At 29.7% G+C, this 14,670-nt stretch overlaps 3 protein-coding genes across 4 annotated transcripts in view; 1 reads left to right on the top strand and 2 right to left on the bottom strand.

Moving 5' to 3' along the window:
* The window catches only part of LOC126772811 (E3 ubiquitin-protein ligase RNF19B-like), a 60,072-nt gene extending 51,519 nt beyond the window's left edge, over positions 1 to 8,553 (bottom strand). Inside the window, exon 1 of the mRNA XM_050493401.1 lies at positions 7,922 to 8,553. Within this exon, the coding sequence (XP_050349358.1) occupies positions 7,922 to 8,045 (124 nt within the window). The 5' untranslated portion in view covers positions 8,046 to 8,553. The remainder of the gene's footprint in view (positions 1 to 7,921) is intronic.
* The window catches only part of LOC126772874 (ADP-ribosylation factor-like protein 6-interacting protein 4), a 143,118-nt gene that overhangs the window by 67,477 nt on the left and 60,971 nt on the right, over positions 1 to 14,670 (bottom strand). The gene's annotated exons all lie outside the window — the stretch shown is intronic.
* LOC126772842 (alpha-2-macroglobulin receptor-associated protein) lies at positions 9,889 to 14,255 on the top strand. 2 transcript variants are annotated; one of them, XM_050493445.1, is made up of 7 exons: positions 9,889 to 10,238; positions 10,334 to 10,543; positions 11,255 to 11,465; positions 11,980 to 12,144; positions 12,387 to 12,484; positions 12,729 to 12,788; positions 13,915 to 14,255. In XM_050493445.1, the coding sequence occupies exons 1-7, from the start codon at positions 10,059 to 10,061 to the stop codon at positions 14,044 to 14,046; spliced, it is 1,056 nt and encodes a 351-aa protein (XP_050349402.1). In that variant the 5' UTR covers positions 9,889 to 10,058; the 3' UTR covers positions 14,047 to 14,255. The 2 variants fall into 2 exon arrangements, with proteins under 2 accessions (XP_050349402.1, XP_050349401.1); XM_050493444.1 differs by having other exon boundaries at positions 12,729 to 12,818; positions 13,915 to 14,252.

Genomic DNA, 14,670 nt, shown 5'->3' on the forward strand with positions numbered 1-14,670 from the left:
CCTTCATCCAGCAGTGGATTGCGATCTGATGATGATGATGATGATTTAATAAAGCTGAAATTGCCTCAGCCGAGAATCGCGGGTTCATCCAGCCTAGGTACCGAGTTTTCATATACTTAATTTGTGTTTGTAATTCATCTCGTGTTCGACGGTGAAGGAAAACATCCTGAGATTTTTATCGACTATAATGATTTTATAGTCGATAAAAATTCTGTCACACGTGTATCCAAACCAACCGGTATTGGAGCGGAGTGGAATAAGAAAATCGAGTAATTCAAAAATATTTTTGACATATAGGTTAATACTGCCCCACATATTTTAATATATATATTTGTATTTGTAACAATCTATATTTAACACAATATTTTCAAGACAATTCTATATTCTGGGTACATCTTTGGCACTAAGAACATTCTAAAAGCGCTTTATGGTAAAACGTCGGCTGTCGTATGTTGTCATCACTGGCTTCGTTATTTATTAACCACATTCTATAATATACAATTTCGAGACACATGCAAATAATAGGCGATGTGCCAACCAACACACACTTCTAAAATTTTCAATTCCTCGCGAGTTTGTTTGTCCCGATTTCCGACCCCAAAATATTATACAAACAACACTATATAAATACGTTTCCATTATATTATTCGAAACATTAAAATAATATAATAACAATGCATGAAAATAACGGTGAAGAAGTTTACTGTTAACACATATCCAACATTTCACGTTCAGCGGATTTTTTTTGTTAAATTGTAACCAGTATCTTTTATTTATAGCAAATAAAAATCATTACAGACTTGATAGAAAAAAAATCGTAACGAATAGTATGATCTGTATTAATTTGCGTTTAATCTTTTGAAATTTTAAAACGCAGCCACTGTAATCGCTTTTTATGTAAATAATATGGTTTTTCGTGTTATATATTCAAAACAAGGAGAAAAAAAACTTGTCAGAATGACTTTACAGCTTAGGGACGACGAAACAGACATTACTTTCCTTATATGGAAAAAACTAATTAAGGTATTATACAAAGGCGCTTAATGAGTACAAATTAATTTTGTATCGTTAAGATATAAAATATACTTAGAAAATATGCGTTTTATCTAATGATAGTAATAGATTGACTGATAACAATATTGCTGCGATTACAATGTTTTTATTTACCAATTACATTTTTCCTTTACGTCTGTTTAAGTAGATGAGTGAGTCAGTATGATTACATACACACGAAGAATTGCAAGAACAACAACACATATTTAGATATTTAATTTCTAGCTAGTTGGTCGTAACGTGATGTTATATGGTACATAACGTTTCTCAATAAATGGTCTATAACGCAAAAAGTTTTTTTTAATCGGACTAGTATATCATGGAAACCCAAACTTTGTAATAATAACAATTAACGACCTCACTTATAAGTTTAGTTTTATCGAGTGATTAGTTATACAATACTGTTTCTTCTTTCGAATGTCAAACCATTAATGTCAGAAAGAGAGAAATCAGTGTTTAAGTAAACGAACGCTAAGCAACGTTTATAAGTAAAGCTGATATATTTTACTTTTACCTCTTCATTACTAAAAAACATAAAAAAGTTTAACGTCGAAAGTAAAAGTGCAAACTAATTATATATATAAAACCGAATTATTGATATCCGTGAATAGTTTCTATAACTCGTCATGTATCGTCAAGTTAGGCGGCTGATGATATCACACTGATGACTAAGAAAAACTATGATGTACTGGTATCCGAGAGCGGATTATAATTATACTAAAGTAAATAGTATGTCCCTTATTTGGTTTTATAAAATTCATAAATAACATAAATTTACCTTAATGCACAGATATACAACATATCATGTCATAGTTTTTTTTTCATAACTTATCAACTGGTGGTAGGACTTTGTGCAAGCTCGTCTGGGTAGGTAGCACCTACTCATCAGATATTGTACCGCAAAACAGCAGTACTTGGTATTGTTGTATTCCGATTTGAAGAGTGAGTGAGCCAGTGTAATTACAAGCACAAGGTTAACAGCATGTTAGTTCCCAAGGTTGGTGACGCATTGGCGATCTAAGCGATGTTAACATTTCTCACAATGTCTATGGGCGTTGGTGACCACTTAGGTGGCCCATATGCTCGTCCGCATACTTCGTATACTATAAAAAAGAAGTTTTTTTTTTAATTATATGTCACGAGCAGGCAAACGAACACACGGGCTGGATACTAATGGTACAATCATCTATTGACATTGACACTTTGAGAATATACCGAAGCTAATCCTTACTCCGTAAATGCCTGCACCTATCGGTAATAGGGTTCCGAGTGTTTCACATAGGGCATAAGCCAGTAGGACTATTCTGTAAAGGCAAACTCGAAACTCACCACAGAATTCGGTCGAGATAGGTCAAGTGATATGCGACATTGACACACGCATCAAAACAGTATATCACCATTTCACGGGTGAGTAATAAAGTGACTTTACAGAATGAATACTGCAGCTGTGAGTTTTAACAAGCTAGTCAAAAATGCTTGTGAACCTACTTAGGTAATGATTTTGATTAATAGACGCAAAATTGTATCTTATTAAAATACTAAAAAAATGCGGTCGAAAAACTTTTTACCGTTGGCACATATTCTTCGTTAACGGTGAATTAAAAAAAATATACGTACATTTTTTTGTGGCACCGTCACAAATGCCTACAAGTTTAGTCATTTAATGTACAAACGGAACGCAACTACTCGGCGAACGGTGTTAATGAGGCTTTAGCTAGTTTTACATACGATCGTAAATAGTCACTAACGGCAATAGCGGTTTATTTTTCATAATGCACTTCCAAAAAGAAACGAGTTATCCGTCGCTTTTGGCACAAGTCAAGGACATTGAAAAACTTGGAACGTAATCAAACGAGAAGCACAAAAACATACGCATTAGTTATTTACTGTGGAATAATTCTAAGCTACTAACTGACCCGCTTACACCAGGAAATTAAAATGTTGTAAATTTTTTTTATTTAAAAAAGTACCTCTATTTTCTATTTCTTCTCAATTATCTAACTATGTATTAAGTTTCACTCGCATCAGTGCAGCCGTTTTAACGTGATTGAGTAACAAACATCCGAACACATAAACTTTCACATTTATATTTATTCATTGAATTATATATAATAAGAAGTAAGATTATATAATTTATTACATAACACTGTTCCTAACAATGACATATTTAGACGTGTTAAGTTCTTAGAGGACTGTCATCTATTCAGATACATAACACAATATTAAATATAAAAAATATATTTATATAAATTTGTATTAATATACATCGACCGTTTGACCGCTTACGATGAGCATTGGCATACATATATGATTTCAAATGTATTTTATTTATGTTTTAAATATTCCTTTACATCCCCTGCGATGGATTTAATATGGACTTTGTGTCACAATTATATACTGACCGTAAATGGCATTTGAATGGCACTTGTTATGAATTGATTACTTTCAGTTCGTAACGGTATGAGACTATGATTTATATGTTGGCGGGTAGATATTTTTTTGCGACATATAACATTTATTAAAACTACGCCGCGCCTTTAGGATTAGAAAGAGATAGAGGAACAAATAAAACCTTTTTGATGTACACCTAATATTATTAGACCTGAATTCCTTAAACGTTGTGTCTTCATTGCTTTATAATTATTTAAAAAAAATAGTGCATTTAATTTATTCCACTTTCCGCTTTTACTAAACCCTTTCTACATACAATATATATGAGCAATTCTTTATCCAATTGTGACATACTTACGAGACTACTAATAAAATATGGGACATTAAGAAAATAAATTTTCTTGATATTATTAATATATATTGTAACAATAATGACCCAATATTAAATGAAATGTATGATGAGACTATAATAATAATAATATCCTGGGATATTTCACACACGGCCATTTGATTTCAAATAAAGCTTGTACAAAGCTTGTGCTGTGGAAACCAGACAACCGATATACTACTTTTCTTTTGTAAATACATACTTATATAGATAATTACACCCAGACTCAGGACAGACATGTTCATGCACACAAATGTCTGCCCTGGGTGAGAATCGAACCCACAACCTTCGGCGTGAAAGGCAAGTATCTACCAACCACGCCAAACAGCTCGTCATAAATTGCTAGTGTCGCAAATTATTATTTTATGCTAGATGGTATTTAAAAAAAAATCAAAACGAGATCACTCGCTTGTGTTGATTGCGAGTGGATTGTGGTTGGGTTAGCATAACACAAATTCTAAAAGAGCCCTAAAGTTAGACTTCAGACTTTTAAACCAGATTTGGATTTGTATTTTTAATACGTTACTAACACTTAATATGGCCATACAATTTGAATAAAACACATTCGTATGTTTCCTTAATATTAACAGGAAACGACGTCAGTTTACGACGAGCTCGGGAAATCCAGTCAAGGATTTTATTCTGTTAAAGTAACGTGTGGTTTCTGACGGCGGTAAATGGAGCTACCCCATTCCATGTAGTAGTCGTGAGAACTGGCTAAGCAATATTTATTTTATATTGATGTTGGAGAACCAACACACCAGCAAAAGCATTCCGAAGGGATGGTGTCAGGCAGGCGGCCGAGCACGCAAGTGTGCCAAGTAGTTTTTCATGCCGACATAAAAATACAAAGTGCCGGCCCCAAGTAAATGGAATAAAGGCAAGCACTTAATGTACTTTTCTTAAAGTAAAAAAACAAACGATATTTTGTATCTTAACTTTCACAATTTTAATCCTTGTTAGAAATATTTAATAAATAATAATTTATCACGAAATCCCATTCGAGACGAGGCCCGATGAGACATGAGTAAATGTAAAGGCTTGTACTCAATAGAGCTAGTACACCTATTGTTAAAATAGTACACATATTGTTAAAATTAATTAATTTGAAATAATTTCACTAGTTTATGTGGCCTAAGCTTCTCTTTATCTTATTAAATATTTTAAAAAAAATTTAAATTAGTTTTATAATTGGATTAACAGAAAGTTATTTGTTGTGATCATGTGAACCTCCCATTATATATGTATATATAAGGCTGAATAAGTTTTCACATGTTTCAACCTTGATAAAAAAAAGTTTATTTTACTTGAAATTTTATATAGTTTTTTATACATTTGTAAATATTAGCTTGTATAGTCAAGACATATGAAGTTTTTCTTCTTACCAATAGAGAATTATAATTAAATATATTTTTTGACTTTTGTTCATTTGTTTAATAAAATAGGAATCAGACATTATGTTTTTATTATATTTACTTTCTTCTAGTTAGGACCAACTTCTATTATGTTCTAAATATAAATATATATATAAAAATAACATCATTCCTTTATCTATTTTATTTTGCAAACAACACAACAATAAAATAAAACTTCAGATATAACAACTTGTTGCTTATTTTGCAATTCTAAACCTTCTTCTTATACACTTAAGGTTGATCAAAACAAAGTGTTCTGATAGTATCTTTAAGTTAACCTTTGCTTCAAATTAACAGCTTCTGAGGTATTTCGAGGTCTGAATATATAAAATACATGAAATACACAGAATTAGAGCACCAAAACGGTTTTTAATGTCTTCTTAATATTGTTATACTAAACTTTTTTAGCTGGTCATTGAACTAGATGATCATTGGGCCAATTAGCCAATGTCCAATAAAATTATACACAATATTAATTACAGTACAGTATAGTAACAGCCTGTTAATGTCCCACTGCTGGGCTAAGGCCTCCTCTCTCTTTTGAGAAGGTTAATTATTAATTAAAACTAAATAATTAGGTCAGAATAGAATTACCAAATAAATTAAATTAATCGGAATATTTAATAATTGTCAATGTTACCAACACAATATTTGCATTGAATAAATTATTAATAATGTATTATAATTATCCAATATCACTTGATACTAAATTCTAAGAATATATACTCATATTTTTGGAAACCAATGAGTTTTTATTAAATTTTTATTATTTATCCCTAAAATAACCAAATACTTATAAATAATAACTTTAATAAATGAATCATTTGAATAAATTTCCTATAAATATGTTAATAAACAAAAAAGATGATTGTATTTAATTCAGTTGTAAATTGCAATACATTTTCCTCATACATTGTTATAATAAGAATTAAAAAAAATGGTAATTACCTTGAAAATTAATTTAATTTTATAGTTTAGGTTGCTTCCTTCGCTTTGTTTAATTACATTCCAAGTAATGTTTCTTTATTTAAATTGTAATGTTGACCTTAAAGTATTTGGGTTGAGGCGTTGTGCAATGTGTCATCTATTAATGAATTATACATACACTTGTGGAGCTGTTAAATTTAACTGTTTATTAATTGATTAAATACATTAATCAAAGCTAAATGTAATGTGAGAAATTGAATATCATATAAGTATAATGATAAGCAAGACTTGAAGTTGTAGCAGTTTTACTGTATTAATATTTTCTTAGGTATTTAAAAATTGCAAAAAAAAAATACATTTTTTGTTGCTCTTGCAATGATTGCTTGAATAAGTTATGTAAATTTACTAAGAGATAAATTATCTCGTAATTGAATATCATTTAATTGGTTATATTCATTACAATCAGTTGAGAATGAGAAAACAATTTATTTTCCAAGATATCAAAGTAAGTGCCTAAATACCAGTATTTTTGCCATGAACATTTGGATGGCTAAGTCTCAGCTCAGACAGACTTTGGTCAAGATAGCTTAGTGACTTAATTTACTATATTAAATTAAAATATAAACTTCTCTCCATACTAATAGTAATTGACTTAACAAAAAATAAACTTAATCACTTTTAAAATGGAATGACTTAACTTCCATGTTTATAGCACGTATGAATCTAACAGCTTATAAAAAAAATAATTTCTCATTATTGTTTTACAAACAATGACTGATTTTTATAACTAAATCATAGTAATAATTGCCATCCATTTATGTGAGAGCTACTTCATTGTTTTATAAATTCTCCACAGATACAAAAATAATTTTAGAAAATTAAGTTGCAAATAGCAGCTTTTAAATGCAATAATTTTAATAAAAAGGTATATCAATTTAAAGGTACATAAAATTCGTCGATATGACACATATTTCATGTGTAATTTAAAAACAAAAAGTTTATAATGTTTTAAATAATTTAATATGTACATTTAAATGCTTTTTCAACAGTCATTAAAAACAATTAAAATTAATACTGTTCTGCTTTTACCAAAGTTTTTTTTTTAAGAAGAACACAGATATTGTTTTAATACTTAATTCTATATTAATATGAATTATAACAGGGTTGATTAGCTACATGTATTATTATATTGCTTATTTAATAAGGAATAGAGATTGTTATTAACAATAGTATGACCAAGTGATGGCAATGACCTATTTGATTGGAGACCTTATATTTCAATGTCTCACAATTGATTGCAATCATAAAAATTTAAGAACAATAAAAAATTATATATCTTCCTTGAATAAATGAGCAATGCATATTATGTTAAAATAAAACTATAATTAAAATCATAAATAATAATTTCATATTGGTATATATTATGAGTACAAATTGATAGTCTTGTTGTCATATTAATTCTTGATTGAGTCTCAACACATTGTGCTTGAGAGTACAGTGCCATAAACAATGTTGTCAAGGACAGAAGGGCTTATGGCATTCAACAATTTCATATAAAAAAAATATAAATAAAATGGTAATAGTGCTAACATAAGAGATATTTAAAATGAAAGACATAGTAATGAAAGTAAAATCTAAAAGCTAAACTAAACAAAATAAGAAATGCTTATCCTTAAGCAATTATTATTTCCTTTAGGAATATTAGTTGTGCCAACAATGTGTTTTAATTTTTATTTTTATGACTCACCTGAATGAGCCAGTCTCCTTCCAACTAAAGGGCTGTCCAAAAGTAATCGGCGAAGGGACCAGCGGCCAAGAACACCGCCACCCCAGCCACAGCCACCGCGCCTCATCCCTTCGCTTTCCACCATCACAACACTCTAAACATTACACCTCACGAATATCCTCAAGCTGATCTTCACACGCCTGACGTCAATTATAAACTACCGTTATGTATCATAAGAATTAAATCGCGCAGACCTCTTTACACAACCGAGTGTTGAGTAACAGTTTACAGTTCACTCACAGTCGCAACGCATCAAGAGAAAGTTCCGATTATTGGACGTATCGTTCACGTTCACGATTTAAGATGCAATTTGAGACAGGAAGATAGCAGACTCCCATTATAAATTGTTTAATTTTTATTTCAATAAAACTATGAATCAGCTTATTAAACTGTTTAAAGAACAAAATAAAATGAAAACAGGCATGAGACTATCAGAGAATCGAAGCCATTTTTTATCAAAATAAAAGATTTTAATCAGAGCGTCAACAGTCCGACTGCCCACGAACACTGGTTGTATTGTAGCCTGTAGGTAGCAAGTAGCAAGTTTACGTAGGTACCTACTTTCGTACCTCTACAAGTCTACACTACATCTACTTTTTCCGTTCAAATGTCATCTGTAAAACTTGAAGTTCACAGTTACAATAAATCGGATACCTTGGGAATAAATAAAAACCATTAATTTAAAATAAAATTATTTTTAGTTAAAATTTTAACTTTAACTAAAAATTTAGTTTAAAATTTCGAAATATAGAATTGAAATATAATTTATTAATGTTTCATATATATAGATTTATTCGTGTATCCGAATCTTTACAAAAATAGAAAAAAAAAATCACAAATAATTGCAATAGCAAAAAAAAGTAATTTTATGAAGAACCTGCGTTTGGTAAAATTCGAAATGTTTACTAAAAATGTGGTTCACATTTGTTTATAAGTATAAATAGACTTTTAAGTATCCATTTTTTTTAAAAGAAAAAGGAATTAGACTGTGTGCTATATTTCTTTACTTCGTTCATCTAACATGTTATTTCTATTTTACTAACATTATTATTTAGTCGTCAGTTTTTTTTTAATGTTTAAGGTTATCTATCTTCATTTATTTTTTAGTTATTATAAAACCACACAACAAACATGCATGGAATCATTGTAACAAATTAAAAATGAAAAAATGAATTTCTAATATATTCATATAATTAATTAAAAACAAAGCTGAATAAAAAATAATTATTTTCATTAAACATAATAATTCAGATTATTTAAAATATTAAAAACCAAAACCCACACAAATGAAATCCAGTATAGCGCCGACTTATATGTATATAACATATAACATGATGTTGTGTTGTTAAATGATGTTATAAATGTAAAAAGAAGTTTTTAATTTCATTGGTTTTTGACGAGCCGGTAGGCGTGGTTGGTGAATGCTTACCTTTCACGCCGAAGGTTGTGGGTTCGATTCCCACCCAGGACAGATATTTGTGTGCATGAACATATCTGTTTGTCCTGAGTCTGGTTGTAATTATCTATATAAGTATGTATTTACAAAAGAAAAATAGTATATGTAGTATATCAGTTGTCTGGTTTCCATAGCACAAGCTTAATTTGGGATCAGATGGCCGTGTGTGAAAAATGTCCTTGGAAAAAAAAATGTCCTAGGTTTTCCCTCTTAAATTTAGGTATGAGGTTTCCTTTTAAAAGATTAAAAGTAAATTAACACAATGATTTATTTAAGCTATTTGGTGGTTTATTCCACAGCATAATAACTTTTTACATTAAAAATTTAAACAAAAAACAAAGTTTGTTTGTTTTTGTTTTGCATATTTTTGGTACAAATTACATTTATATATTTTAAAAAAAATCTACATTATGGTTTTTGTTACTATTTGAGAAATGTCATGGAACCGTCAAAAGCAAAACGACAAAAACAAATGTCAGTGAGGAAATTAACAACTTACACTGATTGTACATAACATTGATAATATAATTATTAAAAATAAGTTAACTATCAGCTTAAACTTTCTCGATTACAGTGAAGTGATAAGATAGCTTGGTTATCCTATCGGGATTTTTATTTCAAGATTTCTTATAATAAATTAACATGATTCAACACCGATGTATAAGTTTTATTATTTTTACATTGCTTATTACTTGTATTCTTAGTGAAAACAAGTATAGTCGTTCGTCTAATGAAAAGAAGATAAAAGATGTAAATTTTAGAACACTGGATAAACCGTTTCGAATGAATAAATTGAATATTGTTTGGATAAAAGCCCAACAGGTATAGTTATATATATATTGCATTAACTCCGTACTTTTTACAAAACTGTATGTGTAATATTTATATTATTTTTAACATCATATTCAAAATTACAGCGCCTAACAGAACCGAAACTAAAATCGCTATACAGTGACTTAATGATTCAAGATAAAGAAGAAATTACGTATAAGAGAGTTAAAAGCGAAGGGGGTGATAAAGAAGGTCTCAAAGAGGCTGAGTTGCGTCGTAAACTAACAAATATTATGAAAGTGTATGGTCTACTAGAACATTTTGAAGATGTACCTGAGAGGCAAAAACAAGATCCTGTAAGATGTTTGCATAGCTAGTTCTAGGATATATTCAAAAACACAGGACATATCTAAAAAATAAATTTAATGGCATTTGGTGGCATTGTGCAAGCTCGTGTACCCGGCTAGGTATCACTCATCAGATATTCTACTGCAAAACAGCAGTACTTAGTATTGTTGTGTTCAGGTTTGAAGGGCGAGCGAGCTAGTAAATACGGACACAAGGGACATAACATATTAGTTCCAATTCTACATTTCCAATGTGCCACCAACCTAAATGTTGGTTAATTTTTCTTTCAATGACTATCTCGTTGGGCAGTGTTGACCAGTTACCAATAGGTTGCCCATTTGCCAATTTGTATTCTATAAAAAAAATTAATTGATACTATTATTTGAAATGCTTGTCTTTATATTATTTAATTTTAAAAATCTACATATTTCACTTATTAAACATAAGATACATAAAATAGAGACAATAAACATAACTGCAATGAACATAATTTTTTTAAAAGAATATTATGTTCTCTTTGAAACTAAATATGATTGATTTACCAGATAAATAGAGCATTATAATGACTTCACGTGTCATTGACATCTGTTTTGAGCTGATAGTGTGATATTATTAGAATGACATTGTGTATACCTTTTTCGTTGGTAACAATTAATTAATTAACATACTTTGAAGATAACAATAATATTATAAATAATAAAATTTCCATATAATTCTAGGCATACAACTCTGCAATGGATGGGTACATCAATAAGAGCCTTTTTAAAGATAAAAAACTCAACATGCTATGGGCTAAAGCTGAGGCTTCTGGTTTTACAAGTGAAGAGTTATCAGCTTTAAGAGAAGAATTTATGCATCATCAGGAAAAAATAGATCAATACCATGATTTGTTAGTGAATATGGAGACTGTTGATTCAGAATCTCATAAAAGTATGCTTTTTAACTTATTAATGTAACATTTTTAGAGCATGTATACATATTTCAATTTTATTATTTACTTAGCTTCTATCTATATCATTTGGTATTACTTACGACGGATGGCATTTATATTCTATATAAAAATATTTTTTTCAAGGCTTTAATTAACGGTCTAACCTATGAAGGTTGCATAGTGGCTGTTTAGTTAAAAACATATTTTTCTCTTTCTGTCATTATTGAATTGATATTGGAAAGAAGAAAGACAGTATTATTTAACTAATCACAACTAAACAACTTTTATAAAAAAAGGCTGTGTTTAAAAACAGTCCTTGTTTTGCGCTCAACTAAGGTACACATCATATGAAAAAAAAACTTGTTGTTTTAAATAAATCAATGTGCTGTTTAATAATTATCTAAACTACCTAACAGTAATCTGATTTATTAGATTATATTACATTGTGCTATTGTATCATATTTCAATTGTGAGTTTTTACATTGTGTGAATAATATTGCAAATTTATTAAAGATGCCGTAGATGATGAAGAAATTGATAAGTTTAATGAAATTAATTATGAGAAAGACAATGGTGAGAATCTTAGTAAAGATTTTGTCAATAGAGCCAATTTAGTCAGAGAAAAACACAGAGGATTAAGAGATGGTTATGACAGGTTACAGAGGATCGCTGCTAAAGGTTAGACATATATTTTTATGAAATCTTTTACAAATGTGTTGATTCTTAGATTCTGTCCATGTTTGCTGAATGTTCATGCATCCAATGTTCCGATGATATTATTTCAATTCCAATATTTATAAGCTATACCTACATAAAATTTTAATAAAGTTATGTTTTTTCTTATGTACTTTATGAACTAGTTTGTTAATAATTATTAACTGTAGTGGTAAAAATTATTGATAAATTCAATTTGCCTAAAGGACCGACGAATCAAGAATTTATCGAGCCTAAAGTGCAGGGATTATGGCGTATAGCAGCAGCAGCAAATTTTACTGTTGAAGAACTGGCGTCGTTAAAAGTAAGCTGGTTTTAATTTTTTTTATGTAAACTGTAAAAAAATATTTTTGTTGATAACCTTTTATTATTTTAAAGATAAAACATCCAATGCCTGCAATCATTAATAAAAAAAACAATATGATGTTATGATTCTGGAAAGAGTAATTTTTATTTAATATGAACAGTTTTAGCTCAGTGTAATAAAGCCATTTAATTGTAATAAATTTACTTAGGTGTTTTTGACTATAAAATTTTGCTGTTTTCAGGTTGAACTACAACATTATGAATCACGTCTTTTAAAACTGCGCACATTACACGCAGATCATGTAAGCAATTATGAAAAACATCATAGTAAGGTTATTTTTTTCAATTTTCTTTTTATGTTTTAAGAGTAAAGGAGTTGACATTTGAGTAGTTTAATATATCTATATATTATTCTGTATGCTGGTTTAGTTAAATATTGCCATGGAAAATGTTAATGTTGTTTAAATCAAGATGGCCCAGTGGTAAGCACGCGTGAATCTTAACCGATTATCGTGGGTTCAAACCTGGACATGCACCACTGAATTTTCATGTGCTTAATTTGTGATTATAATTAATCTCGTGCTTGACGGTGAAGGAAAATGTCGTGAGGAAATCTGCATGTGTCTAATTTCACTGAAATTCTGCTGCGTGTGTACAATCTGCATCGGAGCAGTGTGGTGGATAAGCTCCAAAACCTTCTCCTAATGAAAAGAAAAGGGAGAGGAGGCCTTAGCCCAGCAGTGGGACATTCACAGGCTGTTACTACTTACGATGTTGTTAGTAAATATTATGAAAGGTGTTCCAATTTCATCCATTCGCCATTCGTTACATAGTAACAATAAATTAATGAGGATCCAAAGCTAGTACAAAAATAAAGTAGTAGGTTGCTATTAGCAAACTTCAGATTATTTACTTACAGACTTACTTCAAGAAAAAATGTTGGCAATTCTGGAGCTTAAGTTTAGTAGTTCTATTTTTTTATGGCAGAGCAACTGTTCGGGCACAAAGTTAGTTTGTGATAAAAATGCTGTTGTTTGTAGAAATGCTGTTAAATGTAGCAGTTTTATCAGCTTTTAAAACCTAAGTTCTACCTGGGTTACGAGGAAGGTTATGTTGCTGTAATCAAGCTAAGTTGTAGTTTTTGCGTGTTTTAATTTAGGGGTTATTGATATTGGGTTTTTCTGTCGAAAATTCACAGTAGTTGATAAAAAAAAGAGTAATTAGTAGCAAGAGTTTCTTGCCGGTTCCTCTTTATGCTGAACCGGGAGTATGTTTAAAGTAATGACTATTTAAATTTGCACATTTCGACTTTTAATTAGGCTGCATCATTTCTTCTATTGTATAATATTTTCAAACAATTGACATAATTTTTATTGTAATATATTATAACAGTAAAGATGTTTATTGCATTTTTTACCCTTTTAATAGATTGCAGCCGCCGGTGATAAGATGGACCATTTCGCTGACCAGCAACAAATGTTAAAGAAACACACTCGAAAGGTCGAGAAGTTGCACGCAGATCTCGAAAGCAGAATCTTGGCACGACACACTGAACTATAATAAAATGCTAGATTTTTTTAAACGCTTTTCTTCATAACAGCTAAATTTATTATTGTAAGTTTGCCAAAGAAAAGTTTAAAAAATTTATAAATAACTAAGTAATTTTAATAATTCTCATTCTGGTTGAGGATATTAATTAAGTCTTATTTTCCATAATACATAATTGTTATTTTTAACAATTTACAATAGACTTAAGTAAAGAATCTCTAATAATATTTTATTTTGACTAGTAAAACATAAGAAAATTAATACTCTTTTATTTCATTTCTATTAATATTTATCTATTTTTAAAGTTTCAATAAAAAATGAAGCTATTTTTTAAAAGTCGGGCAAATATTACTAAAAAAATACCTTAATAATGGCGATATCGTACAAGTCGTCATTGTGTTGTACAGTAACATTCAAATTCCAAAATATTGATAGATTAGAGTTATCTTCTCGGTCTAATTTGAGTTATATGTGAAATTTTGATTCAATTGCGTATTTTGATCACATAATTTATTCAGTAGCAAACATACACACATACACAACTAAGGAATATGGTCTGGAGTTAGATAACATTATCTTGTAAAACTTCGAGCAATCAAAAAAACTGATAAGAAGTTTTTTTACTGAACTCTGAGC

Source organism: Nymphalis io, chromosome 13 (genome assembly GCF_905147045.1).
Source record: "Nymphalis io chromosome 13, ilAglIoxx1.1, whole genome shotgun sequence".
Lineage (NCBI taxonomy): Eukaryota > Metazoa > Arthropoda > Insecta > Lepidoptera > Nymphalidae > Nymphalis > Nymphalis io.